Source organism: Notechis scutatus, chromosome 1 (assembly GCF_049901735.1).
Source record: "Notechis scutatus isolate UNSWTSFEM ecotype Mainland chromosome 1, rNotScu1.2, whole genome shotgun sequence".
In the NCBI taxonomy this organism is placed as follows: domain Eukaryota; kingdom Metazoa; phylum Chordata; class Lepidosauria; order Squamata; family Elapidae; genus Notechis; species Notechis scutatus.
This window is the reverse complement of record NC_142009.1, coordinates 234,738,935-234,765,314: the sequence shown is the minus strand read 5'-3', so window position 1 is coordinate 234,765,314 and position 26,380 is coordinate 234,738,935. Positions and strand designations below refer to the sequence as shown.

Here is a 26,380-nt window from a genome sequence, read left to right as displayed (position 1 = left end):
ATCCCCAGCACTCTTCCTTAGAAAGGGAAGAAAAAAAAACCTTCTCCCACTGACAGTCAGTTAGTTTATCAAGCTTGTCTCTTTCTTGCCTTTCCCTCTACACACTTATCCACTTCTACACACCAATCTCTACAATCCAAATTCTCCAAAATACTCTCTGCACAACACTTTGGAGTACCAACTACAAACACATGCAGCCACTGTTGCCATCTTTAAAAAAATTAATAGTGGTGACCGAGGAACTATTGGAGGAGTAAGAGTAAGGAGACTCCAAAAGCTCTTACTAGCCCTGCTAAATACTTTTGCCCTCAGATTATATACATCAAATATATTTAGAACAAAAAAACATTAAGGAAAACAAAAATACTAACTATCTGTGCAGTTAAGAGACGTAACCTGGCTTCCTCAAATATTTCAGCAATTTGTTCAGGATCTCTCTCAAATGTAATATCTGCATTGCATTCTGGACATCTAAGCAATCTGACCAATTGATTAATTTCTTCTGCACTTAACTGGAGGAGGAAGAAAAGAACAGCAGTGTAACTAAAACAATGATAATGATGTTAAATTATTCAGTCAATCAGAGGAGGATTGTAAATATTCTTTTTTATTTTATATTCTGTACTAATATCACTCCATCTAGTTCCTCCCTACATCTTTACTTACAATTATACTATCAATTCCCAAGCAGCCTTTATCCTTTCTGCATATCTATCTGGGCTTATTTGAAAATTCAAACCTCACTGCAAGCTGAATAATGACCAATTCAATTGTATGATGAAAGCTGATTTCTTGTATTTAGTCATAGCAAATATGTAAATACCATATTAATTTATGTGTTTTCTAAACTATATTTTTATTTAACATTTGTATTACTTACTCTATAAGGATAATCTATTTTGATTGCTTTTTCTGCCATTGCCCAGTTTGCATCAGCCAAAAATCTATCAAGTTTTAGCATTGCAAAAGTGTTGGCCTCCATTTTTCTAATACGTTGAATAGCATTAAACATTGCCATACGCTTTGGAAGAGTAATATTACAAAGCCCTGTAATAAAAAAAAAAAAGGTTATTGTGAAATGTGTATGAAATATGTAAGCATTAATGAGTCTATGAATGACAATCTATAAATAAATCATGTGACTTTCACTACCAGGAAATTATTGAAGACCTGGTTGTTCTCTTAGGCCTTGGGACAGGATGACTGCAGAGGTTTTGTTTTGGTTTCAATCTGTTTTGGTTTATTTTTGTATTTTGCTCTTCTAGGTTAATTGTATTTTTAATCCATTGGATTTTTTAAATTGTAAATTGTTTGGAGACTGGGTAGCCTATAATTTTTTTTAAAAAAAACTAGCTCAACTTTAATGAAACTTTACATTCAATTTTAAGAGAAGGGTTGACTTCAATTGCTAACTCTATTTCCACCCATTAACCTCTGCCACATTTCCCACTTTTTTCTCCTGTTTCTCTCTTTGCCTTTACATTGCTTCTCAGTCCATATCACTTACTCTCTGTATTCAATGTCTTACTATTTTTCTTGAAGTTTCCCTACAAGTTCTCCCAGAGGTTATGTACAATCTCCTCATTACAATCTCAAACTTACGCTTCCTAAAGCAGCAGTCGCCAACCGGTGGGCCGTATCCCACTGGTGGTCCACGAGAAAATTTTGGTGGTCCTCAGAGAAATGCCACCCCAAAGCAATTAATCCAGGCTGAGGGGGAACACAAGGCTTTGCCGCCCACATGGCCCGGGAACACAAGGCTTGCGTCGCTTGCACTGTGAACAACACGAGGTAGTGAGGGGAGGGGGGGAAAGGGGGAGGGGGGAACTTGCCTGGCCACCGGGTTGCTTCTTTCGTCTTCTGTTTTTGGTTGCACACAAGGAAAGCAGCAAAAGTCTTTCTTTCTATCCCCCAAACTCTGCCAGAAATTAGTCTTTGCAGCCTCTTGGAGCAGGATGCCTTGCAGGGTCCCAAAGACTCATTTCTGGCAGAGTTTGGGGGATAGAAAGAAAAACTTTTGCTGCTTTCCTTGCATGCAGCCTCAGAACAGAATTCAAAGCAGGCTAGGAATGGGGCTGCCTTGGAAGGGGTGGGGGTTTGTGAGGGAGAAAGAAAAATCACCAGCCCTCAGGTTAGATCAATCTCCCTCCCCACTCCCTCTAAGAACGGAGCCAAAGCAGGCTAGGAATGCCACCCCAAAGCACCCCCCCAAAGCAATTATTCCAGGCTGCGGGGGAACACAAGGCTGTGCAGTCCACATGGCCCGGGAACACAAGGCTTGCATTAGGAACAATACAAGGTAGTGAGGGGAGGGGGGAAAGAGGGGAGGGGGGAACTTGCCTGGCCACCAGGTTGCTTCTTTCCGCTTCTTTCGTCTTCTGCTTTTGGCTGCACGCAAGGAAAGTAGCAAAAGTCTTTCTGTCCCCCAAACTCTGCCACAAATGAGTCTTTGGGACCCTGCAAGGCATCCTGTTCCAAGAGGCTGCAAAGACTAATTTCTGGCGAAGTTTGGGGGAGAGAAAGAAAGGCTTATGTTGCTTTCCTTGCATGCAGCCTGAGAACGGAACTCAAAGCAGGCTAGGAATGGGGCTGCCTTGGAGGGGGTGAGGAAGAAAGATAAAGAAAATCACCAGCCCTCAGGTTAGATCGATCTCCCTCCCTCCTCCCTCTAAGAACAGAGCTCAAAGCAGACTAGGAATGGGGCTGACTTGGAGAGGGTGTGTGTGTGTGAGGGATGTGTGTGTGTGTGAGAGAGAGAGAGAGAGCACAATCCATCACTGCTGGGGAATTAAATTCACGGGGTGGGGGTGGGGTGGGGATTTGGATGTCTCTGTGTCTTTTCTTTCCAGCCTCAAGGTTGGGGGGGGGGTAGAAGGAAGGAAGGGAGAGAGAGAAAGAAGGGAGCGATCCATTGCTGCTGGGGAACTAAATTCACGGGTGGAATTTCATGGCTTGACTGCTACAGAGTGACCTATATCAGGAAAATGTTAGATAGTACTGTGCATTCAAATGTTTGTCTTATAATGACTGGAATGAAAATGGAGTGGAAATGGGTATTTCGTGCTTGCTGACAAACTTTCATAAATGTGAAAATATAGGGGAAAAAATACTAGTTACACATTACTCTTAACAAAGACAAAACACCAGGACTTTGGATCCGCCCCAAACCCAAAGGATGAGAGGAGCCCTTCCTTTCCCTTCATTCACTCTGCCCCACAATTCCCATTTATGTTTATGTTTAATATAAAAAATAAAAAAATATATTAAATATATTATCTTCTTTTAAAAATTCATATTAGTGGGCCTCGGGATTTAAAAGTATGAGTTTGGTGGTCCCTGAAGTCCAAAAGGTTGGCGACCCTTGTCCTAAAGGATTCTTTGCCTCCTCACCATGCTTTCTTTCACTTTCTCCTGCTACTTTCTTAACTCCCTGCCCTATTCTACTTCTTTCCTAAATTTTTTGTTCCTTTGGCATCATATTCTCTTCTTTGCTGACTTTGGCCGTTATGTGTGTCCTGTAAAGTAACATATTAACACCAACTACAAGTTATTTTAATACTCAATTTTAAACGTTAGTTAGTTACAATTCACTCTTGTATCTGTTCAGAAGTTAGATGGGAGAAACCCAAAGTCAGTCTCTGTAGGGAATTGACATCTTGTTGTATTTCAAATAAATTAAACATAATGAAGATGTCGTCAGCATTCCAAGTAACAACCTCCAGAGAAAAAGACTCCGAAAAATTGATATTTGGACTGTGAATTACAATTTAGAATATAAAGATATTACGTACCATACATTGTGTAAAGAATGTTTTGGCTTTGACAGAGTATAAAAATTGAATATGACTAAAATAGATATAATATAAATTTATAGCATACTTATTGTGCATTCATATGTAGAAATGTGTTTGCATATGCACAGCTTCAGTTAAATTTGATTTGAAATTCTGTGTAAATCTGAAGTTAAAATTCTTATCCTTAAAAACTTCATTAAAGGATTCCAATTAAAATTACTGGAAAGTAGATGCATTTTATATATAATTTTCTTATTTAACTAAAAATTGGCTATATTGACAAGTTAATACATTTTCCTCAAATTTGCATTTGATATATATGCAAGTATTCAATACATTAATGGCATAATCCCAGACATGCTAACTCAGACATGTCCAACTGCATTCAGTAGCAAATATTTCCAGGAAAATGTACACAGTCTACCTGTTAGAAACTGAATAGAAAAACAAGTTTGTTTGTTTTAATGGTATGTTTAAGGTGTCACCTAAGGTTACAACCAGCGTCTTCACAGTGGTTGAATTAATAATCAACGTTAACAGTGATGCTGTTCCAGCATGCATTAGTATCTGAAACACACAAAAAAATATTAGCAACTTCATAAAATGTTCATACATTTATGATACCATATTTTAAGGGAGCAAGGCAAAGTAGAAAGAATAGATACATATAGTACAATTTCACCTAATAAGCTGATAAAACAAAATTAAACATAACCAACTATGCTAATATAGCCCTGGATTCTGAATTTTGTTTGGTCCCCATAAAAAAGGAGCTGAAAAACAAAAGGAGTTCATTTAGGTTCTCCACCTACCCCTGCACTGCCACTAATTGTTCACACCAATATTTTAACAAAAAACTTTACAATCAACACTAATTTACTATAAGAACTGACTTTTAAGAAACAGGGAGTTGAACTAGGATGCATTTGTCTCCAGATCTATTGCACTTGAAATTATAATGAGAGAATTAGAAAATAATTGCAATAAAAGCTGTGGGTTTAAGCACTAAAATTGCAATGACATAATTAAACAAGGTCAGAAAGGAAATATATTGATATCACAACAAAAACTGGGAAAGCTAAAACAGTGTCTTTCTAGTGGTAAAATGTAACTGTAAAAGTTGGACCCTGAAAAAGAATAAAAAATACCTTCAAATTATTTGTTTAGAGATGTTAACGAACTCAAAAACAATCAAACCATCAGTTCTAGAGCACAAGAGACTGATTACTATCTTGAAGCAATGAGAGACTGATTACTATCAAGAGACTGATTACTATCTTGAAGCAATGATCTTGAAGCAGAACCTCATTAGTTTCATTTTAATTATATTTGAATATTAATAGTCAGGAAAATAGTTAAAATACTGCTTTTCCCTGATCTTCCAGAATTTTATTTTATTATGTTTTGGATGAATTAGCTAGCACCTATAAGAAAATATTTGTTTGCTAGTTTATATTTTTTAACCTTACATCTCCTTCAGAGATCATGCTTTCCCATTATTCCATCTGAATATTATAACTAAAATTGTTAGCCCTCCTTATCATACATTGTTTGACTGAATCTTCTATTTCAAATTTTAACAAAAGTTTATATATTTTAGGAATTATACTGTATGTTCATTTGAACATGTAATTCTATTTCACTCAGACTTAGTTTTACAATGTTCAAAACCATAAATTTTGTCTATATTTTTCTAAAAATTGTAAATATGACAACCATTGAGATATCCTTCTGCCATTAATTCTTCTTTTGATTTTATTTTCCATTTCTCATGACAAAATTCTAGTATATTGTGGGAAGCCTCCTAGAGAATGAAATATTTTGGGGAATATTAAAAGAGGCAGAATATTACATTTCCCCAAAGGAGAAATGGAGAAAAAACTTTAACAAAGGCAGAAAGCAGCCCCAACAGCCTCCAGCAGTCTTTAGAGATGGATATTTTGTGTCCGTTAAGAAATCCAGACCAATCTATTCATAAAACACTTTCAGCTCCAGCTGAGGGGATTAAGAAGGACAGAACATGATTTTTAGGACATAATAGGATTAACCCACCACCAATCAAATAATAAAAGCACACAAAGCAAACCTCAAAATTATAAAATAGTGTAAACTGTATAAAAATAAAATAGCAAGCTGCAGGATTAAATTTCAAACTACTGATTTTTTGGTATTATATTGTATTAAGCCACTAGAATCAGTAGGCTGAGTAACATAAAAGAGTCACCTTGGGTAAGACGGTGGCATACAAGTTTGATAAATAAATAAATGTCTGTGTACATCAGTATCAAAACAATTAGATGTTGGTAATCACCTTTAAAGCCCTTCATGGCATGGGTCCAGGTTACTCATGCCAGCAAAGGGGTCATATTGTGGGCTCCATCAGCAGGGTATTCCAGTGACAGGATCCAGGAGGAGAGCCTTCTCTGCCATTGCGCCTGCCCTGTGGAGCATCTTGCTCCCCAGAGTGAGGTCTGCTCTAACCCTCGTGTCATTCCACAAGAGCCTAGAGACCTGGCTCTGCCAGTTGGCTTGGGGGTCCAAAGAAGGGTCTTCATGTTGGGGGTGGTTGATAAATTAATATCTAATCCCATCTCTTCATTCTACTCCCCCCCCCATCTTTTAGCTATTGTATTTTGTATTCTTATATTTCTGTAGTATTTTATTTATATAGTTTGTCTTTTTAATATTGTAATTCGCCTAGAGTTACCCTGTGGTAAAATGGGTGACTAATAAAATTAATAAATAAAATAAAAAAACAAGATACTCTTTTGATCATGTTAACATCACTTTAAACAAATGTTCTGTATGCTCTAGTTAGTAGTGTGATATTACCAGAGAAAAAGCTACGTAGGATTAGGTTAACAACTCTTAATGCCTTTTTGGCTATGTCGTTACAGTGGGCTCTAGTACTTAGGTCATTAGAGATGAGTACTCCAAGGTCCTTGACAGAGTTTGGATCATCAGCAAGGTCTTGACTATTCAGCTTGTATTTTATTTTCTGTTTTTTTTAGGGTTTTTTTTTTTTTTGCCAATATGTAAGACAGAGGATTTATCTGTTGAGATTTGAAATTGTCATTTGTTTGACCATTCTGATACATAGTCAATGTCTTTTTGAAGGGTAGCACTATTGACTGTGGTGTTGAATAGCTTTACATCATCAGCGAAGAGAACACAGTTGCTCTTAACATGATCACAGAGGACATTTTTGTAGAGTATGAATAGAGTTGGTCCTAGAACACTGCTTTGGGGGACATCACTGTTGACAGGTACAGAATTTGATAGGACGCTCCCAATTTTGACCATTTGTTGTCTGTTTGACAGGAATGCTTCTATCCAGTTATGCAGGTGTCCAAATACCATAAGATTTTAGTTTTAGGACTAGTTTGTCGTGTACCACTGAATCAAAGGCTTTACAGAAGTCTATGTAGATTGTGTCTATTGCTTTGCCCTGATCGAGTTGTGTAGTCCATATGTTTTTGCAGTGTAAGAGTTGCAGATTACAGGATAGTTTTTTTCCTGAAACCAAATTGCTTATTAGAGAGTAGGTTGTTTGCCTCTAAGTGGAGGATAATGGATTGGTTAATAATTGATTCCATGACTTTACAGGTGACGCAGCATAAAGAGATTGGTCTGCAATTTTCAACTAGGCTGGGGTCTCCCTTTTTGAAGATAGGGATGACCGTGGCTTGTGACCATAGGTTTGGCAAGGAGCTGGTCCTGAAAGATTTTTCAAAGATTATGCTTAGAGGTTCAGCTATGGCAGTAGATAGCTTTTTAAAGAAGTAGGCACATATTCCATCCGGTCCAATAGATAGAGATGGTTTTAGATTGCGTAGTGCTTTTTCAACATTGTCTTCTGTAAAATCGATATGTATTAGATCATTGTAGTTGTCTGTGGTTCGACTAGGAAATACTGGGCACGATCCATTGCTGTTTACAAATACTGAGCCAAAGAATGTGTTAAAGAGGTTGGCTTTAATGGTGTCATTGTTGCAGTCTTTACCATTAGGTCCTTTCAGGGGTGAGATGGACTTTGAGTCTTTTAGTTTGTTGTTTACAAAATTGTATAAAGCGCGAGTGGAATTGGTGCATAGAAGGTTTTCCTCTTGTTTAATGTGATAATTGGTGCATTCAGTGTTTATCTGGTGGTGTAAATTTTTGTATCGGCTTTTGAAGTTGGCAATGTGACCAGATTTGTTTTTCCGCCAAAGTGATTTCTTTTTGGATTGAAGCTTCCTTATTGTTTTGGGTAATTTGTTTTTTTCTGGTTTTGGGAGTTGTTATTGGTACATATAGTTTAATGACTCTTTTGACTTCAAGTAAAAATATGTTGTAATGGTCTTCAACAGTATTGCATCCAGTGAATAGAAATTGCCAATCAAGAGATGAGATTGTTGTCTATAAGATCATAGTTGCCTTTTTTGAAGTTATAAATGGGGATCCTGTCGTTATAATTATTTTTGTGTGGACATATGTTGAGACAAAAGTCAATCATGTTGTGGTCACTGTTGGAAAAGGGTTCTTTAATTTGTATTCCATAAATTGAATTCAAGCTATTGCAGAAGATGAAATCGAGGCAGTTGTTAAGCCTAGTATCGTTGGTTACTAGTTGTTCCAGTCCCAGATTTGTTACAGCATTGTAGAAGGTTGCATGTATGGGTTCAGTTTTACATTCGTTTAGGGTCCAGTTAATATGAGGTAGATTGAGGTCACCAAAAAGATAAAAGTGTGGGGGCAGGATCTTGCCCATATTAGTAGTGAATTTAACTTGTTTACCTGTTCAATGTCATAATCAGGGGCTCTGTAACATAGTAAGAATTGAAATGTGATATTTAAGAGCAGTTCACGGACGATGGTCTCAGGAAGAGCAAGCTCCTGGGTAACTTGGATGTTTTTTAGATGTAGGGACTTTTTATAGAAGATAGCAACACCACCTCCTCTACGGATTTCACGATCTGATCGGTAAACATGATAATCTCTTACTGTGGTAATGGAGTTAGGGAGAGATGCATTGAGCCATGTTTCACAGAAAAATATGATGTCGAATTTAGCCGTATTTAGTAAGAGGAGAAATTCAGGTATTTTATTTACAAGGCTTCTTGCATTGAGTAGATTGCATTTAAGGCCAGTTGTAGTTAGAATAGAGGTAATTAGGGGCGTGCGTGCCTAGTTTTGAGTGATGGTGGATTGGATGAGGTAGGGTTGGATGTGGAGTTGCAGGTTGTGTGACTTTCTTTTGATGCAATCAGCACGGTAGTCAATGTACAGGTCCTTTTCTCCATTGTCTAGACGTTGTTTGAGTTCTGTGTGGAGTTCATGGGAGCAGATTCTTTGCAATATGGATAAGTCTGGTCTTGAGTGAAGTTTTTTTATGGTTGGGATTGGTTTTTACAATGGCATTTATTGTATGAATGAATATATGTTTGCTGGACTCATTTTTGCAAACAGCTCTACAAAATCTTCGGGCCACAGAGCCGTCATTGTATTGAACTCAGGACCATCTCTGGTTATTTCAATGATATCTTCAAGAGAGATGTTTGTTGTATTTGAGCTGCTTATTATATTGCGAACTTTGGTGATGTCATCTGATTCCTTGGTGTCTTCAATACCAAATAAGATGGCATTTGGACGTTTCTGATCACGTTCCATGATGTCTCTGATGAGTAAGGGGATATCATTTGTGGAATTATTTGATGGGGTAGTAATTGTTTGTGGCTGTGGTTTGGTGGTTATTTTTGGTTGTATTTTATTACCTTTTGCTGAGATAATTAAGTTAATCATCACAGTTATTAAGTGAGACATCACATGATGGTGACTTGAGACTTTCCCTGCTCACTTCCCCATTGACTTTGTTGGAAGCTAGCTGGAAAGGTCACAAATGATATTCACCTGGTCGGAGGACACTGCACACACTATAAATGCGTGATGGTTGCCAAGTGGCTGACTCACAATTACAACCACAGGGATGCTGCAATAGTCATAAGTTCAAATTGTCACTAAATGAATGGTCATAAATTGAGAGCTACCTGTATACCCATGTTATATTTTTAATATAAATTAAATCTCACAATTTTTATAAGTCAAACTGAACTATATTTGAATTACAATATCCAATATGCTAGTATGCCTTCACTTCAAGGCTTTAAAAAGCAAATCCAGAGGACATTTTGCTAAAAAGATTTCCATAGGTTTAATTTCTTATATAAATTTATTAGAAATGTTGATTTTCAAGATACTAATTTATTTTTACCTGGTTCTTAATGCTAGCCTCAGCTGGAGTCTCACTCTCTGTCTGGCTAATTTGAAGAGCCATGTTCAAGGTAAAAGTGCCTCTCATTCCACTCCAAACAATAATAGCTCCCCAACGCCAATTAAATCCATAGCCGAGTCGACTCAAAAAAGGACTCAATGTCAAAATAACTAAAAACCTAAGTAAATAAAATGTAAAAATTCACAAAATTATATTTAAAATATTAGTGAAATTTTATATCATAATAAAATAATATAATTTATTAAACAAATATTTAATCATTATTATCTATAAAATAAAAGACTGCATTTATCAATCAATATAAAAGTTTGTTATTAAACAAAAATATATCATGTTATTTTTGCTTTCATATAAACACTGTCTTTTCTCTACAAGCCCTAAACAACATACATGGGAGTTTTCCCTTATTTTATAAGCATAAACCTGTAAGGCTAATTAATCTGAGAAAAAGTAATTGGCTCAAATTATGCAGTGAACTCCACTATAAATTGATACTTAATTGTGTACCTAATGGGAAGACCCTGAGTTTCTCCACCTCAAATTAAACAATTTAACCATTATGCTACACTGAATTTCCAATGTATTATTCAAATACTTTGTATACATTTTTTTCAAAAACATAGCAGGTGTTACAAAATCTTAATACTCTCATGTTGATTAATATCACTATGATTGGTTTTAAATTATACTGTAATTTACTGAGTTGTAACACAGTTTACAATGTCCAGGCCAAAGATGACTCTGAATTGCAGGTTGTTTTTTAAGTTAGAACACACACACACACACACACACACACACACACACACCACACACACACATACACACAATGTCAAAAATGTGGAAGTTTTTGAGTTTTTCATAAAGTTTTGTCCCCCATGGGCATGGTATATGCAGCACCTAAAACACTTGACATAATTCAAAATAAATTGTTTGGGGAAAAAAACACTGACATAATTCATTTCAACCATTATGGAAGAAGGGAAATACTTTCTACATTCAACAGCAAAAATTTAATGGGAAACAGTTCTTCTATAGCTTGATTACAATGAAACTCATTAGGAAATAATGAGAATAAGCGATATACATGCATGTTCAGTGACAGAGCTATCACAGAGCTATTCAACCAAAGAGAGCAATTTACACCAAGGGTTTCCATGCTAAAATAAACTACAATGCATGGATCAAAGATTTTTGACAGCTTGTTTGTTTGTTTGCTTACCAAATTTATATGCCACTCATCTCACAGTTCGGTGACAATAACTGTAGCACTAAGAATTTTATTATTCTGTCTGTGTGTTTGTGCATGAGCACGCGTGCATGCATGCTTGATTGTGGCTTACTTCCAGTTAAATGTTTAGAAGACAGCAATTTAAAAATATGATTTAACTGATATAATCTGATAGGCAATGTTAGTCAATTTCCAAAAAAGTAAAAAAGTATTTACCTTACAAGATTCAGTGAAAGGTAGACTGTCACAATGTAAAAAAAAGCACGAGAATTTATATTTGGAAATGTTTTTTGAGCTATCACAATTCCTATTATAAGATATATAATAATGTGAGCCAAAAATGTCAGCATGGACCAAAATCTGTTTTAAAAAAAGCAGATTAAGGGGGACATTAAAACATGTCAATGAGAAAACAAATATTGCAATTATTTATCATTTACTAGTATAACATAAGCTAAATTATATTTCTCACTATTGAACAAAAGTAAATCTACCATAAACATTTTTATTTTATACATAATAAAATGCATTTTATTATATCACTAACTTTTAGTTAGTAATAAATGTTAGCCCATTTGAGATTATTTTAGACTGGAAATATTTTTTAAAAATATTTTTTTAAAAGGAAACCAGGCCATCAAAGAACACGGTGACTGGACACTCAAAGCTGACACTAGCCAGAGCACAGAAAAGCTCAAAGAAATAGGGCAAGATCAGAAGATATGCAAAGACCTGGCTATTGAATCATCAAGAGTCAAACTCGACCAAATAGATGACATCATCATCATTTTTAAAACGTAAAATTAGATGAGCAAAATTTAACCAATTTCAATCTGTTTTAATCTAGACTATCTAGACAATCATTGACACTACTGATACAATCATTTTGATATCATTTCAACATTTCAAAACGTATTTACTAATGTGATAAGGGGATTATTTATTGATATGATTTTTATCCCATGTATATAATAGTTTATAAATAGCTCAAGATGGCAAACATTGCTAATACTGTTTATTCCTCCTAATTTCCCCACACCAACAGCCCTGTAAGGTGGGTTGAGCTGAGAGAGAGCAATTGACTCAAAGTCACCTAGCCAGTTTTTCAAACCTAAGGCTGGACTAGAACTGGTTTCCTGGTTCCTTCCTAGGCCAGCATCTTAACTACTAGACGAAACTTAATATAAAATATAGAGTATAAATTGTTTCTTTCCTCCCTGAAATTAAATCAAAACACAAAATATATAATTCTGTACCACTTCAATACAGAAATAATGGCCACATAACATGACATTTGAAATATTTTCTGTTCATTTCAGTTCTTGAGAAAACTATAGATTTTATAATATGGGGGCTTATAAAGAAACAGTTTGCTTACCTGTAACTTTGTCCTCTCTCAGTGATTGTATTTATATATCAGTCTCTGCATCTGCACAGAGCAAACTTTGAAATATTCTACAATTTATTTTTTAGGAAGCCTGTAATACTTTCTCTTGGGCACTAACACTGCATTTGCATTTACTTCATTAATAGCAATGTTTCAGAATACAGTCGCTATGTACCTACTTTAGGAGTTAACAAACTACATCTTGCAGGTCAAATTGGCTCATCACCATTTGTATGGCTCCTGAGCTAAGAATGGACAGGCTGGTTGGTGGCAGATTGCCAGGTCCAAGCTTCAGCCAAGATCCTAGGGTGAGAGGTGGGGGCAAGGCCTGGGTAACCTGCGCAATAGGTTATCAGTGATCTCCCGCTAGTGGAGAGATGTACTAATGATGTACCAGCCATGACTGTGGAAGCAGAGGAAGGGTGGAATCTGGTCCCAAAAATGTGTCCTGACCTTCAATCCAAATACAGTCACCAGAGTTGGGTGAATGCATAGATGATTAGCCAATAAATCACAGTTATATATAAATAACCTATCCCTCACTGATCACTATATGTCACAAACATGCATGATTACTAAGTTATACTTACTGATGATACGGAAGATTCATAACAAGAAATGGAAGCACAGCACAGCTAAATGCAGTGTCTGCACAGATGCCAAAGATGTTAGGGGACTGAAGATTCATTCCAGGGCCCAGAACATTTGTTAATATATGATTTATACCACTTGCTCCTGTTATAAACTGAGTCCCAGTCTTCCATATATCAATACTGATTTGGATTACAGATATTGACTTCTGCTGCCATCATCACAGTGAGAAAATTTGGAGCAGGATGGCTATAATGAGAATTCAATAGTCTTCCCATAAACCCAATACAGAGTTTTTAAGCATTCAAAAATTAGAGGGGGAAAATAATATTTTTGTGAAACTTTTTTCATCAACTATAGTAAGCAGGATTAGAATGCAAACTGGAAAGACAGAACTGGATGTGATCAGTTAGATTATTGGATCTGCCACAAGAATAGTTGGGCATATCAACTCAATAATGAGAGATTATAAAAAGTTTGTGTAGAATCATTGCCAGATACTAAGCAAAATGATTGAAGTCTATGAATCCACTGGTGTCAAATTCAGTTCATCACCATCCTTGGGTGAGGATAGATTAATCAAGTGAATTTGTATCTCAGAGAAGAAGAAAGAATTTATAATCCTTCAAAACAAAACAGACAGTTGACTAGCAGCAAGGATGATGGAATCCAGGCGCAGTTTGCAAAAGGATGAGAAAATGGTTTTGCTACCAATTGGAATGATATAGTAAATGGTATAGTGAATGACAAGCTATTACGATCACACACGAATAGCTAGAAAGGGATTTTCTGCAAATGGGAGTGGTGGGGATATGGGGAGTAAGAAACAATGGACTTCAAGCAAACTCTGGCCAATGCTGGCAGGTTTAATATGGTCTCCAGTGTAAAGTCTGGATTGACATACAAGTGACATAATGAGGGTAACTTATACACCGCAGAAATAAATGGAAGTATTGCTGTAGTGGGCTTATTAAACCATTAAAGAAAAATTTAGAAAAACTAAAGAAATACACTTTCTTTACAAATGAACAAGAAATATCCAAGAAAGGATTCAGTCACCTATGCTGGCAGAAGTCCACTTCTATCATCAGGAATTTATTGCATACTTAGCAGCTTAGACAGATATATATTGGAACTATAAAACGTAGTATTAATTCATCTAAAAGAACATGAAAAATATTGTCGGCTAGAAAAATTTGAAAAAACCACAATAGTTGAACACTTACTGCTACCTAATGGGCAGAAAATTCAGTTTAAAGACATATGAGTACTACCAATCATGTCAAATTATCATGCACAGTTCCATAGAGAAACTATTGAGATTTATAAACACAGTAATTTTTATAAGAAAAGAAGAGTCTGAAGGTTAACAAAGCGTGATTTCCAGCTTTATATCACACCAAAATAAAATAGTCTTAATTAACACTTAAAAATCTTTAGCAATCTCATCTGAAAAACAATAAACAACAGTATATTTCAAAGAAAGACCAATCAAAAAAATTTCTCCTCTGGAGATTCTTCAAATTGGACCAATTATATTTTCATCTGGATGAAGAATCAGTCAGAAGCTACGTTTTCAGAATTCCAATGACATGATCCAATTAAAAATTAGTTCAGTTACAAATACAAGAATGCAAATCAATTCCTGCTCAGTAGTCTGTGAACTCCCAAGTGTACCACAGAGCAGACCAATTTCATCTCTGAAGTTGCCAGTCACAGTTGCCTCTAGATGCCAAATAATTAGAATGCAGCCTATTAGTCTGGAAATTCATCACCACTGAACTGAGATCATTCTTTACTAGGAAGCATTCTAATTACAATTGTGGCAGTATTTCAATTTCCCCTATTTTCAGACCGTTCACCTAGCATCCAGGGGAAGACCAGATCACAGTTGATGTTGCACAGCCGATATTAGGAAAAGAATGCACTGAGGTCACTCTCATGATTTTCATTGGAGCATGATATCCAAACAGGGTAATTCAAAACAGCCTCAAGATTTATACCTTCACCATTGTGCCTGAGACCACTTCAACTAGCTTGGCCACAGCAGTCAATGAGCAGCAGTTTAGATGGCATACAAATAATTTTCTTCTGTCTGACTCTCAAACTCAAGCCCATTTTCATGAGATTTCTTCTGAGCAAAATGTAAATTCTATAGACCGCAACTATAATAATTTTAGTTTATCAATATTCATACCATTTATTTTATAAAAACCTGGTATACAATTACTATAAATACAGAATTTGCAGAATGGAAATTCATTATACCATTCTATAGTCATCTTAATGGCATTAATTTGTATTATATCATACGTAAATGAGATATTAAATATTTACAAAGTGGTTAAGATAAAGAGATAAACTCTTACTTATAAAGAAAAATATCCATTCCTGGACTAAATGATACCGAATCCAAAAGAAGGCCCAGAATAGAAAGAGCTATAACTCCAGACATGCCAAACCATTCAGCTGAAGATAGAAAGGGGGGGAAAGTCATTATTATATAAAAGTAAGCAAGTCCGCTTTAAAATTAAGCATTTGACAAAGATTATATAGTGAACTTACCAATAAAAAAAATTATGTATGCCATAGAGAAGCTTAAAACTACTTCAATTATTCCATCATTGAAAATATGTTGCAACCAATAAAGAACTAGCCTTGAACTCAAAAATCCAAATGCAGCACTTGCAAAAAATTTCAAAAAGAGTTTTAAAAAAATCTCTTGAACTATAAAAGGAAAAAATAATTATTTACAACTTGATTGTTTTCATTAAATTACATTTAATAATGCATATCTAACTGTATCATAATTTTAATATTCCCATTTTATATCCTATACTGTCTAGATGTCATATTCTTGCCTTACTCAAATCAAAGTAATACTATTTAAAACAATATAAAATCTTACAGTGAAATAAAACTATAGACTTAAACCCATTGATTCAAATGGAACTATAACATGATTAAGATAGGATGCAAATGTAATTGGAACCATTCTGAGGACAATATGCATACAATAAATCTAAAATATGTGGGCACATTTTAATGGGCAACAAAAATATTTAATATATAATTAATATATATAATATATTTAATATATAACAGCGAATAGATTAGAAAACACTATGTCTTTTTTTTTTTTAGCTTGTAAATTTTATTTGAGTTTTCACAAAGAGAAAAAAAAATACAAATAAAACATCTTTTTTGAAAGTAGCGTAATCCCGGGTTACATTTCTTCGTACAAACACAAATTCAGGTTCATGCTCATTTTTATATTCTATTCCATATCTTATTACTATTTTACATTTTCTGCATAGCTTCTCCCCTCTTTTAATTTTCTCAATTTTATTTAAATTATCTCATCTCAATTCAAATCATTGTATTTATATTTTTTGTCTGTCCTGTTTCAATTATCTATTATCTTTTCTCATTAAACAAAATTTCTCCTGTAGTTACTGATTGGAGTATGACGCCTTTATATCTTTTCCCTAAAGTTGTAACATTCAATATAATACATAACTCCCATTCGGATTCTGCTTGATACATTCTTAAAATACACACTGTATTCTTAAAAAAAGAAAAATTATAAATGTAATTAAAACAACATTCCATTCCAATTCAATTCTATCATTAATATTAATATTCATTAAAGTCTTAACATCTTTAACATTACTTTTCAATTAAATATCATACTTCTATGGGAACAATTATAAGCTTTCCATAGTTAATTCCCCCCCCCTTCACTTATATTTTATAAAACATTAACTAATTAAAATGTTCCCATTCCTTCCTAATTCAATTTTCTCATTTATTTTATTTCATTTATTTTATTCACAAACATTTCACTAAATTACACTAGCTATTTTAATCAGTTAGATTTTCACTCATTATCTCTAAATAGTTCCTGTTTCTCTATATCTTGCTCCAGTCCTTTATAACTTCTTTTCTTTTCCTTCTTCCCTCTCTTCTTCTCTCTCCCCTTTTTACCCCTTGTCTCTCTACCTCTATTTCTCTCTTCTGTATTCCCCTTTCTGTTGCTTTCCAGTATTATACTTATTTTTCGAATTATTTTTCTTTTCTTTGGTTGTTTTTTTAAGTCTTAAATTCTCCATTCTCTTTCCCCCTTTCCTTTTTCTTCCCCACATATAATTATTTGTTCATTAAAGATGGCTTCTTCTTTGTCCCAGTCTTCTTGTTTTGCAGTCTTTTCTTGTTGTTTCTCATAGTTCCAAATCTCCATTTCTAAGAATTGAAAAACAAAGCCAAAAGAACCCTTCCTTCTTGTGCATCTTCTTTGTACTTTTAAGTTCCATTTTCAATTCATCCAGAAGTGGTGCCATTGTATAAATTTTTAAACAACCACCCGATTGATTTTAGCCATTCAAATATAATAACCAAGAATCCAAAAATCACCAAATAATCCAAATACACGCAAGCTGTTTCTTTTTTGCTCTTTTTTTTCACTTTCTCTTCCTGGGGTTTCTATTTAGTTGCAAAGATTCAGTTAAAATGTATCTTTTAGAAGTCTTGTTGAAGTTTACTGTAGATTCTTTTTAATTCCAGGCAGTCTCCTCCCTCTTCCAGATCCTGCCCTTATTCTTTTTCTCTCCCTTCCTGCTTATGAAAAAGAAAATTTTTAATGTCCAGAAATCTTTATTATCCCTTTGGCATTTTGTTTTATTTTCAGCTTAATTGCCTATTGATGTCACAGCGGATTTTTCCGATTTCTTATTTAAGTCTCTTAGTTGTCAGTATAGGGAAGGAGAGAGAAGGTAAAAAAAGCCAAACCTTTCCCTTTTCACTTTCCTTCGCTGCTTCCGACTCTTCTTTGGGAGCGATGTTATTTTTTGTAAGTTTAAATTCCAGGGTACCTTAGTTGTTGCTTTTGCAATTTAACCCGGTCAGCCAAAACTTTCACTTCTTATCTTCCTCCTGCACATTCTTTTCCGGTCGAGTTCTCCTTTGAGGTGGCCATTTCTGACCACCGCTACAACCGCCTTCGGGAAAGGGAGTAATGACCAGCTGAGGAGGAGAGATGCGGCTCTCCTCAACCCTGCTGGCGGTCTCCCCTCTCTTCACCATCTCTACGGGGTGGCTTAGCCCCAAAATCAGCCGGCTCGGGGCGCTCCAGCGGCGAGCCCAGACAGAAACCGCGCATGATCGCGGATTTCTGTCTGTCGCCGAAGCCCTTCAAACCGGAAGTCCCAGAAAACACTGTCTTTTGAAGAATATATATATATATATATATATATGGTATATATTTCAAAAATATTTGAATAGCTTTAGGAGTGTATTATTCAATTGTGACTGTTAAATAAATTACAGCAAAAATTATGTCTAATACCTATTTTTTAAAAAACACATAAATATATTCATATATTAATATTTAGAATATTTTAGAATGGATGTTATGGACATATATAACAGTACAACTACTGAATACAAGATAATCCAGCCTTCAAATAGCTAACATAAGGTCTATGTGGCTCTAACCCTGGCAGCTTTCAAAAGGACTTTGAAAAGCTCTACCCCTAACCTAAAATGTATATTCAGGCCTGATTATAGTACTAAGACAACATTGATTTACTTGTCAATGATCTCTGGCTAGCTCAGGTAGTACATCCATCCTGATCTCAGTTGTTTTTGATACCATCAATCATTGTATTTTTCTGGACCAACTCAGTGGGCTGGGAGTTGGGGGCACTATTTTGTGGCTCTCATCCTTTCTTCCAAGGCCAATTCTAGAGAATAGTATTGGTAGGAAAGAAGAGTTGAACCCAATGACCTTGTTTGGACAGGCACCTCTTAGCTGTATCCTATCCCCACTCCTTCCTATTTAACATTTGCTTAAAGCTACAAACCAAGGTTATATGTCAGTATGAAGTGCAGTATCATCAATATGCTGATGATACCCAGTGGTACATCTTTTCCTGGCCCAATCAAGTGATGTTATGAAAGTCATTTCTTACTGACTGGAGGCTACAAGATTATAGATGTAGGAAAACAGGCTTCAGCTGAATCCTGATAAGGTAGTCATTGTGACCTTTAAGTCCGCCCTCCCTCCCCCCTGGATTTTCCATCCTAAACTCTGCACAGAGGTGCACTTCTCCAGTTAAATTTGGTGAACAATTTGAGGATGCTACTGGACTTACTGCTCCTGTAGAAGAGCAGGTAGCAGACATGGTCAGGAGGGCTCTTCTACAGGTATGTCTTTGTCCATTCCTCTACTAGAAAGCTTTGCTCATGTTGACTCATTGGGATTACTGTAGCGCACTCTGCAGGGGCTACCCTTGGAGACCACACAAACACTACATCTGGTTCAGAATGCAGAAGCATGGAGATTTGGGGGCATATCTCACTATGTGCATGAAACATTGTTGCTCCATTAGCTGCACTGCCTCTCAGTAGGCTTCCAGATATAATTCAAGACACTGATTATTGCTTACAAAGACCTCCATGGCACATGACCAGGCTACTTGTGCAACCATCTTTCTCCTATTGGTCCTGCCTACCCCATCAGATCTGGTAAAGAGTTTTGGATTTCCTCTATTAAAGAATGTCATATTATGGGACCAGTCATGCTTTCTCAATAGTACCATCTGGTCTGTGGACCGGGTAGCCTCATTCCCAACATTTGAATGGCCCCAACCCTGGTAGCCTTTCACAAGGCACTGAAGATCTGACCATTTCTGGAGATTTTGCCAGGAGGCAGATGTGTTTTCTTTCTATTGATGATAACTGGGATTAACAGTGTATTCTTGGTGCCAGAGGATTATGTTTGGGGTTTGTTTGTTTGTTTGTTTTAATCTTGTGAACCACACTTGTCTGGAATTGGTAACCGTATTGAATGATCAGATGCTGTCTTGTTATCTACATGGCACTGCCTTTAGTCTGTTTGTTTTTTTTAGGTGCTCAGACTCATTTTGAAGTCAGGGAACATCTAAATCTAATAAAATAAAATGCGTTTCACAACCCATATTTTCTGCAAACGACATGTAACAGATTCTATAGAGCAATAGTCTCCAACTGTTTTGGTTCTGCAGACCAGTGATACTGGCGATGGCTTTGGTGATTTCGGTAGCAGGGGAATGGTTTCACACACACAATCTAAATCCCATGAATGCGCAAATGAAGCTTTGTCCATTCACCCACCCTTCAGCAGCCTAGTTCCCAATGGACCGCGAGCCATGGCCCAAGGGTTGGGGACCCCTGTTATACAGTAATTATTTCTCATAGTGTACAAATGCAGTGAAATAACAAACTGATTATCATTAATCACTCTATTAGGAAGCATGACAATGATTAATAAATACTAAATATTGTAATTCAAATGGCCTTGCAAATATATAATTAAAAATGATCTGCTGAGAATCATGATATTACTATATTATTCTATGCAAGAAAAAGTTACATAAAAATAGACACATACCTACTTCCTGGTGGCTCTGATTTATAAGGTCCTTATACAATTCAAAAATAATTACTGTAGTTGCATCATTAAACAAAGATTCACCTTTAATTAAGTTGATAACTATTTTTGAAAGGCCTAAGAAAAAAATATGAAAATTAATGTAATTTATTCATTTATTTGTTTATTTAAGAAAATGTATATGACTGCCCAATTCATTCTCAGTGACTCTGGGCAGCTTACAAAGATAAAAGCCAAATAAAAACACAATAAAAAAGCCATAACCCCCCCCCCCATGACAACTATTTAAATGAATTAAGATTCACTTTTAATGTTAACATTTCTTTACTTGTTAACAAGAAATCTAATTGGGGGGGACACATTACCGCACTTAAATTTTTATCTAAAAAGCAATGATGAAATAACAGCATCATGATATTCTCAATATAAATCCCATTACCAGTTTACATTATGCATTCTCATAATGTCTCAAAGGTAATTGCTGTAATTGACCAAGCTCAGAATGAGGTGAAATTGGCAAAGGATGCTAGATTTCTTAATTTCTTACTTATATTCAAAGTAAAACAATTACTCTACAAGTTGCTCAAATTGAAGAGATAGGAAATTATCAGCACTGAGAGGTCGTAGGAAAGATATGATATTACAGTACCTGAAATAATATTGCCCAGAATATCAATTATCCAAGGAGTTAGTGGGCTTCTCTTCAGTGGATGTTCCAAGACAGGGGTGTCAAACTCAAGACCCACTGGCCGCATCCAGCCCATGGGGTGCTTAGATCTGGCCAGCGGGGCTGGCCTGGAAATAGTAAATGACTGGCCCATGGTGCCTCTGCTAGCAAAAATGGGGCATGGGGGGCATGGGTAGCCCCCCTCCCATGGCCCATTTTGGCTGCAGGGTGCTGCAGGAGGTGTCCATCCCATCTCCTCCTGCCGCCCCAGCTGGCTTGCAGAGGACAACTACAATGCTAATCTGGCCCTCCAAGAAATCCAGTTTGACACCCCTGTTGTAAGAGGATGAATATTCTTCTGTAAAAGTACTTTAATCTATACTTCAGTAGTGAACAGAAGTTTGGATTATTGATTAAATGGCCCCTTCAAGGTCTAGGATTATATGACTTTATAAAATTGAAATCAATCCTAATGTACTTTCTATCAAATCTATGAATCCTGTAGTCATTCATTATTTTTTCAGATGTGATTTCAGGGGTGGGATGCTACTGGTTCAGCCCGGTTCTGTAGAACCGATAGTTCCAAGGAGCAGCAGACACTGAACTAGTTTGCTGCAATGATCTTCTGGTCACCTCTTTGGCCCACCCATCCGCCCAGGTTCTAGGCTGTCCTCAGTCTCTGCTTTTTCCTCCTCAGCTGGTTTGCATGGCACAGCTGAGTGCCGTTCATCAGAAGGTGAATGGTTGCCGGACGCAGTTACTTTGTAAGTAATGCGCACGCACGTATAGTGTGCATGTGCACGCATTTGGTGTGCATGTCTGTGAAGCGAACCGGTTGTTATGCCGGTAGGATCCCACCTGTGTGATTTGGACATATTTGTTTTAGCATTCCCCACCCACCCACCCACCATACCTCACTGTTGATGGTGGGAGAACAATATAAAGCTATTATACTGACCAACATGGCTCTAGTCTAAAGAAAGACCTGGGGACCTACTCCAGTGTTCCCCGCCAACAAACTTTATGGATCAACTAAAAATGTGGAAATATGGTACCAAGCACTGTGTCCCCCTGGCTTGGAGGTACCAATAAAGCTACAAGGGAAGAGCAAAGACACTATCATAGTAGCAGGAGCATCCATGACGTGGATGGGATAAATCCTAATGGCCCTCCAGCTATTGAAACAGCTCCTCATGAAAAGAGGTATCTCCGCTGTTCAAAGACCTTCAAATTAAGAACATGTAATATCAAAAAAGAAATATGAATATTATTAAGAACAAAATGAATAGGCTCAAAATTGACATACTAGGCATCAGTGAAGTTCATCGGACTTACTGTGGCTTCTTCAACTCTTATGATCATATCAAGTACTACTCTGGCAATGATACCATCAGAAGAAAAGGAGGTTTCATACTGCATAAAAAAGTGAACTTCTTACTCACCAAGGTTTTTTACAGAAGCTACAGAAAGGATAGGATCTGTTGTACTAAGAATTATGCCAAACAGCATGCTATCATCCCAAGACCAATTGTATTTATTAATTTTATAAGTTATCCATCCAAGGAAAGCACAATTCATCAAAAATCCAGGAACTGATAGAATTACCACCTGTAATAAACAATGTATCCATATATTTTTGGAATTCAGATGGGTATAATTCATTTATATTATTTGAAAATCATTTGTTAAATAAAATGCAATTAAATGATAATAAATACAGAAGTTGTAAATATGATTTTCTCAAATTAACTAAAATGTAAATTGCATACAGGTAGTCCTTGCTTAACAAACATTAGTTCAGCAACTGTTCAAAGATGATAGAACTGAATAAATTGTTGTCACGTTTTCAAAGTAATACCATTGCAGCGACCCCCAAATCATGTGATCGAAGTTCAGCACTTGGCAGCCCACCTACAATTATGACCAGAGCATATGTTTCAACTCCCTTCACCTGCCTCCCTTCATCCCTGCCCTTTTGACTAACCAGCCCTTTGCCCCCATCTATTCCTGGAGCCCTCCCGCCCTATCTTCTTCCTCCCGCTGCTAGCAAGGTACAGTGGCCAAGGCAGCTACTGGTCCTTTACAAAGTGAAGTGCAGGCAAGCATGGCAGAATAGGAGAAGCATCTAATGACAGTGCAGTCCTTGCCTAACAACTGCAATGAGAAGTGCCATCACTAAGTGGTGCAGTCATGTGGCATTCTCCCTAGCCACAATTTCATTTAGTAATGGAAATTGTGGTCCCAATTAAGGTCATTAAGTGAGTACTGCCTGTACTTACACCAGGGAGTGATACATTTAGAAAAGTTATAAACACAAACTCTTCACATTTCACACACTTTTATTCATATTTGTTACAAAAGACTATAATATATAAAATAGTTGTACATATTTGGTTCATCACAGCTGCATGTATGGAATATGTTCAACAGGAGGATATGTGGAAAAACAACAACAGTACTGTGGAGAATTAAGATTAACATAATGCATCTGACAGAAAGAGAAATAATGGTGATATTATATATGGAGATGGAGATGTGCACTTTAGTAAGCTTAATTATCTCTTAGTTTTTTTATTTTGTCAAGTGATTGTTAGATACCAGGTATAAGTATAAACATGGTTATGAATACATGAAATGGATACGAATAAGAAACAAACAATAGGACAGTGATGGTAGGCAGGTTGGTGCGCTTATGCACGCCCCCTACAGACCTCTTAGGAAAGGGGTGAGGTCAATAGTAGACAGTCTAAGGTTAAAGTTTTTGGGGTTTGGGGAAGAAACCACAGTCAGGACAAGTATTACAGACATTGAACACTCTGTTGTTGAAGTCGTATTTCCTGCAATCAAGTTTGATGTGGTTTACCTTGAGTTTGTATCTATTGTGTGCTCTTGTATTGTTGTGGTTGAAGCTGAAGTATTCATTGACAGGTAAGACACTGCAATGTATAATTTTATATACTATACTTAGATCAGACCGAAGGCGGCATAATTCTAGATTTTCTAGGTCTAGAATTTCAAGTCTGGTGGCATAAGCAATTATTCTGCAACTTGTAGAGGAGTGGAGAACTCTTCTTGTGAAATATTTCTGGACTTTCTCAACTGTATTAATAACAGATACGTAATGCAGATTCAGATTGATGAGCTGTATTCAAGTATTGGTCTAGCAAATGTTTTGTATGCTCTAGTTAGTAGTGTGATATTACCAGAGAAAAAGCTACGTAGGATTAGGTTAACAACTCTTAATGCCTTTTTGGCTATGTAGTTACAGTGGGTTCTAGTACTTAGATCATTAGAGATGAGTACTCCAAGTCCTTGACAGAGTTTGGATCATCAGCAAGATCTTGACTATTCAGCTTGTATTTTATTTTCTGTTGTTGTTTTTTTGCCAATATGTAAGACAGAGGATTTATCTGTTGAGATTTGAAGTTGTCATTTGTTTGACCATTCTGATACATAGTCAATGTCTTTTTGAAGGGTAGCACTATTGTCTGTGGTGTTGAATAGCTTTACATCATCAGCGAAGAGAACACAGTTGCTCTTAATATGATCACAGAGGACATTTATGTAGAGTATGAAAAGAGTTGGTCCTAGAACACTGCCTTGGGGGACACCACTGTTGACAGGTACAGAATTTGATAGGACGCTCCCAATTTTGACCATTTGTTGTCTGTTTGACAGGAATACTTCTATCCAGTTATGCAGGTGTCCAGATACCATAAGATTTTAGTTTTAGGAGTAGTTTGTCATGTACCACTGAATCAAAGGCTATACAGAAGTCTACGTAGATTGCGTCTATTGCTTTGCCCTGATCAAGTTGTATAGTTCATGTTGTTGTAGTGTAAGAGTTGCAGATTACAGGATAGTTTTTTTCTGAAACCAAACTGTTTGTTGGAGAGTAGGTTGTTTGCCTCTAAGTGGAGGATAATGGATTGGTTAATAATTGATTCCATGACTTTACAGGTGACGCAGCATAATGAGATTGGTCTGTAATTTTCAACTAGGTTGAGGTCTCCCTTTTTGAAGATGGGGATGACCGTGGCTAGTGACCAAGGTTTGGCAAGGAGCTGGTCCTGAAAGATTTTTCAAAGATTATGCTTAGAGGTTCGGCTATGGCAGTGGATGGCTTTTTAAAGAAGTAGGCACATATTCCGTCCGGTCCAATAGATAGAGATGGTTTTAGATTGCATAATGCTTTTTCAACATTGTTCAATATAATTAGGTAGAATTGGCTGAACAATCTCAAATTACAGGGCAATCTGTACTGTTCCTTTTAGAATATATTCGTGGATAATATTTCCAAGACTGATAGAAAGGAGAGAGAAAAATTAAACTGGAAATATAATCCCCAGATTATTTTTATCTTGATTGCAAGATCTCCTTCAGTAACAATGGAAGGATCTTAGTCAGCCTAATTTTTTTCTTACCTGCATCCACACTGTTTGAACAATGCCGCTTTGAAACCAATCTGGTAAGGAACTTTACAGTTAACTTAAAACAATGTTATTCAATGTGTTACATACATCAGCCTTTTCTTAACAGACTGTTATTCAAATAATATATTGCAGAGTCATCAACATCAAGGCAGTTTCATATAGCCAAGGTGTTATTTCTTTTTGTGCTATCCTGTTTGTAACTTGTTAGAGACAAAGTCAAGTAGTGACACAAAGTAAGCTAATATGCAGTGCTCATATGCAAAATTCAAGATTTGAGATAAACCAGACAGAATTGAGATCCAAACAAAAGGTTCGTACAAAGGTTGAAATTGACAAGTCACTCAGCAGCCATCATAGGCCCAAACCTTACCAAAACACCAAAATTTCCTTAATCCTCTCTCCTATTAATTCATACCCCAAGGCCAGCTCTCACATTAGCCTTCATTCTATCCTCTAGAGTCTAAACCTAAGAATAACAATCCATTCTTCCTATCACTCTTCCAGCTTTTTCTCCCTAACAGCATTGTATAAACCAATGCATAAACAAAAAGAGTTTCCACCAATAATATCTCCCTAGACC

The 26,380-nt window shown here is 36.3% G+C and overlaps 1 protein-coding gene across 1 annotated transcript in view; it reads right to left on the bottom strand.

Annotated features, from left to right (window-relative positions):
• LOC113412606 (solute carrier family 9 member C1-like) overlaps window positions 1–26,380 on the bottom strand; it is a 102,498-nt gene that overhangs the window by 54,790 nt on the left and 21,328 nt on the right. Inside the window, exons 4-12 of the mRNA XM_087959252.1 lie at window positions 22,810–22,975; window positions 20,701–20,817; window positions 15,837–15,998; window positions 15,641–15,740; window positions 11,510–11,653; window positions 10,045–10,222; window positions 4,280–4,361; window positions 881–1,047; window positions 372–512 (exon numbers count right to left, since the gene is read on the bottom strand). Coding sequence (XP_087815378.1) covers window positions 372–512; window positions 881–1,047; window positions 4,280–4,361; window positions 10,045–10,222; window positions 11,510–11,653; window positions 15,641–15,740; window positions 15,837–15,998; window positions 20,701–20,817; window positions 22,810–22,975 — 1,257 coding nt within the window. The remainder of the gene's footprint in view (window positions 1–371; window positions 513–880; window positions 1,048–4,279; window positions 4,362–10,044; window positions 10,223–11,509; window positions 11,654–15,640; window positions 15,741–15,836; window positions 15,999–20,700; window positions 20,818–22,809; window positions 22,976–26,380) is intronic.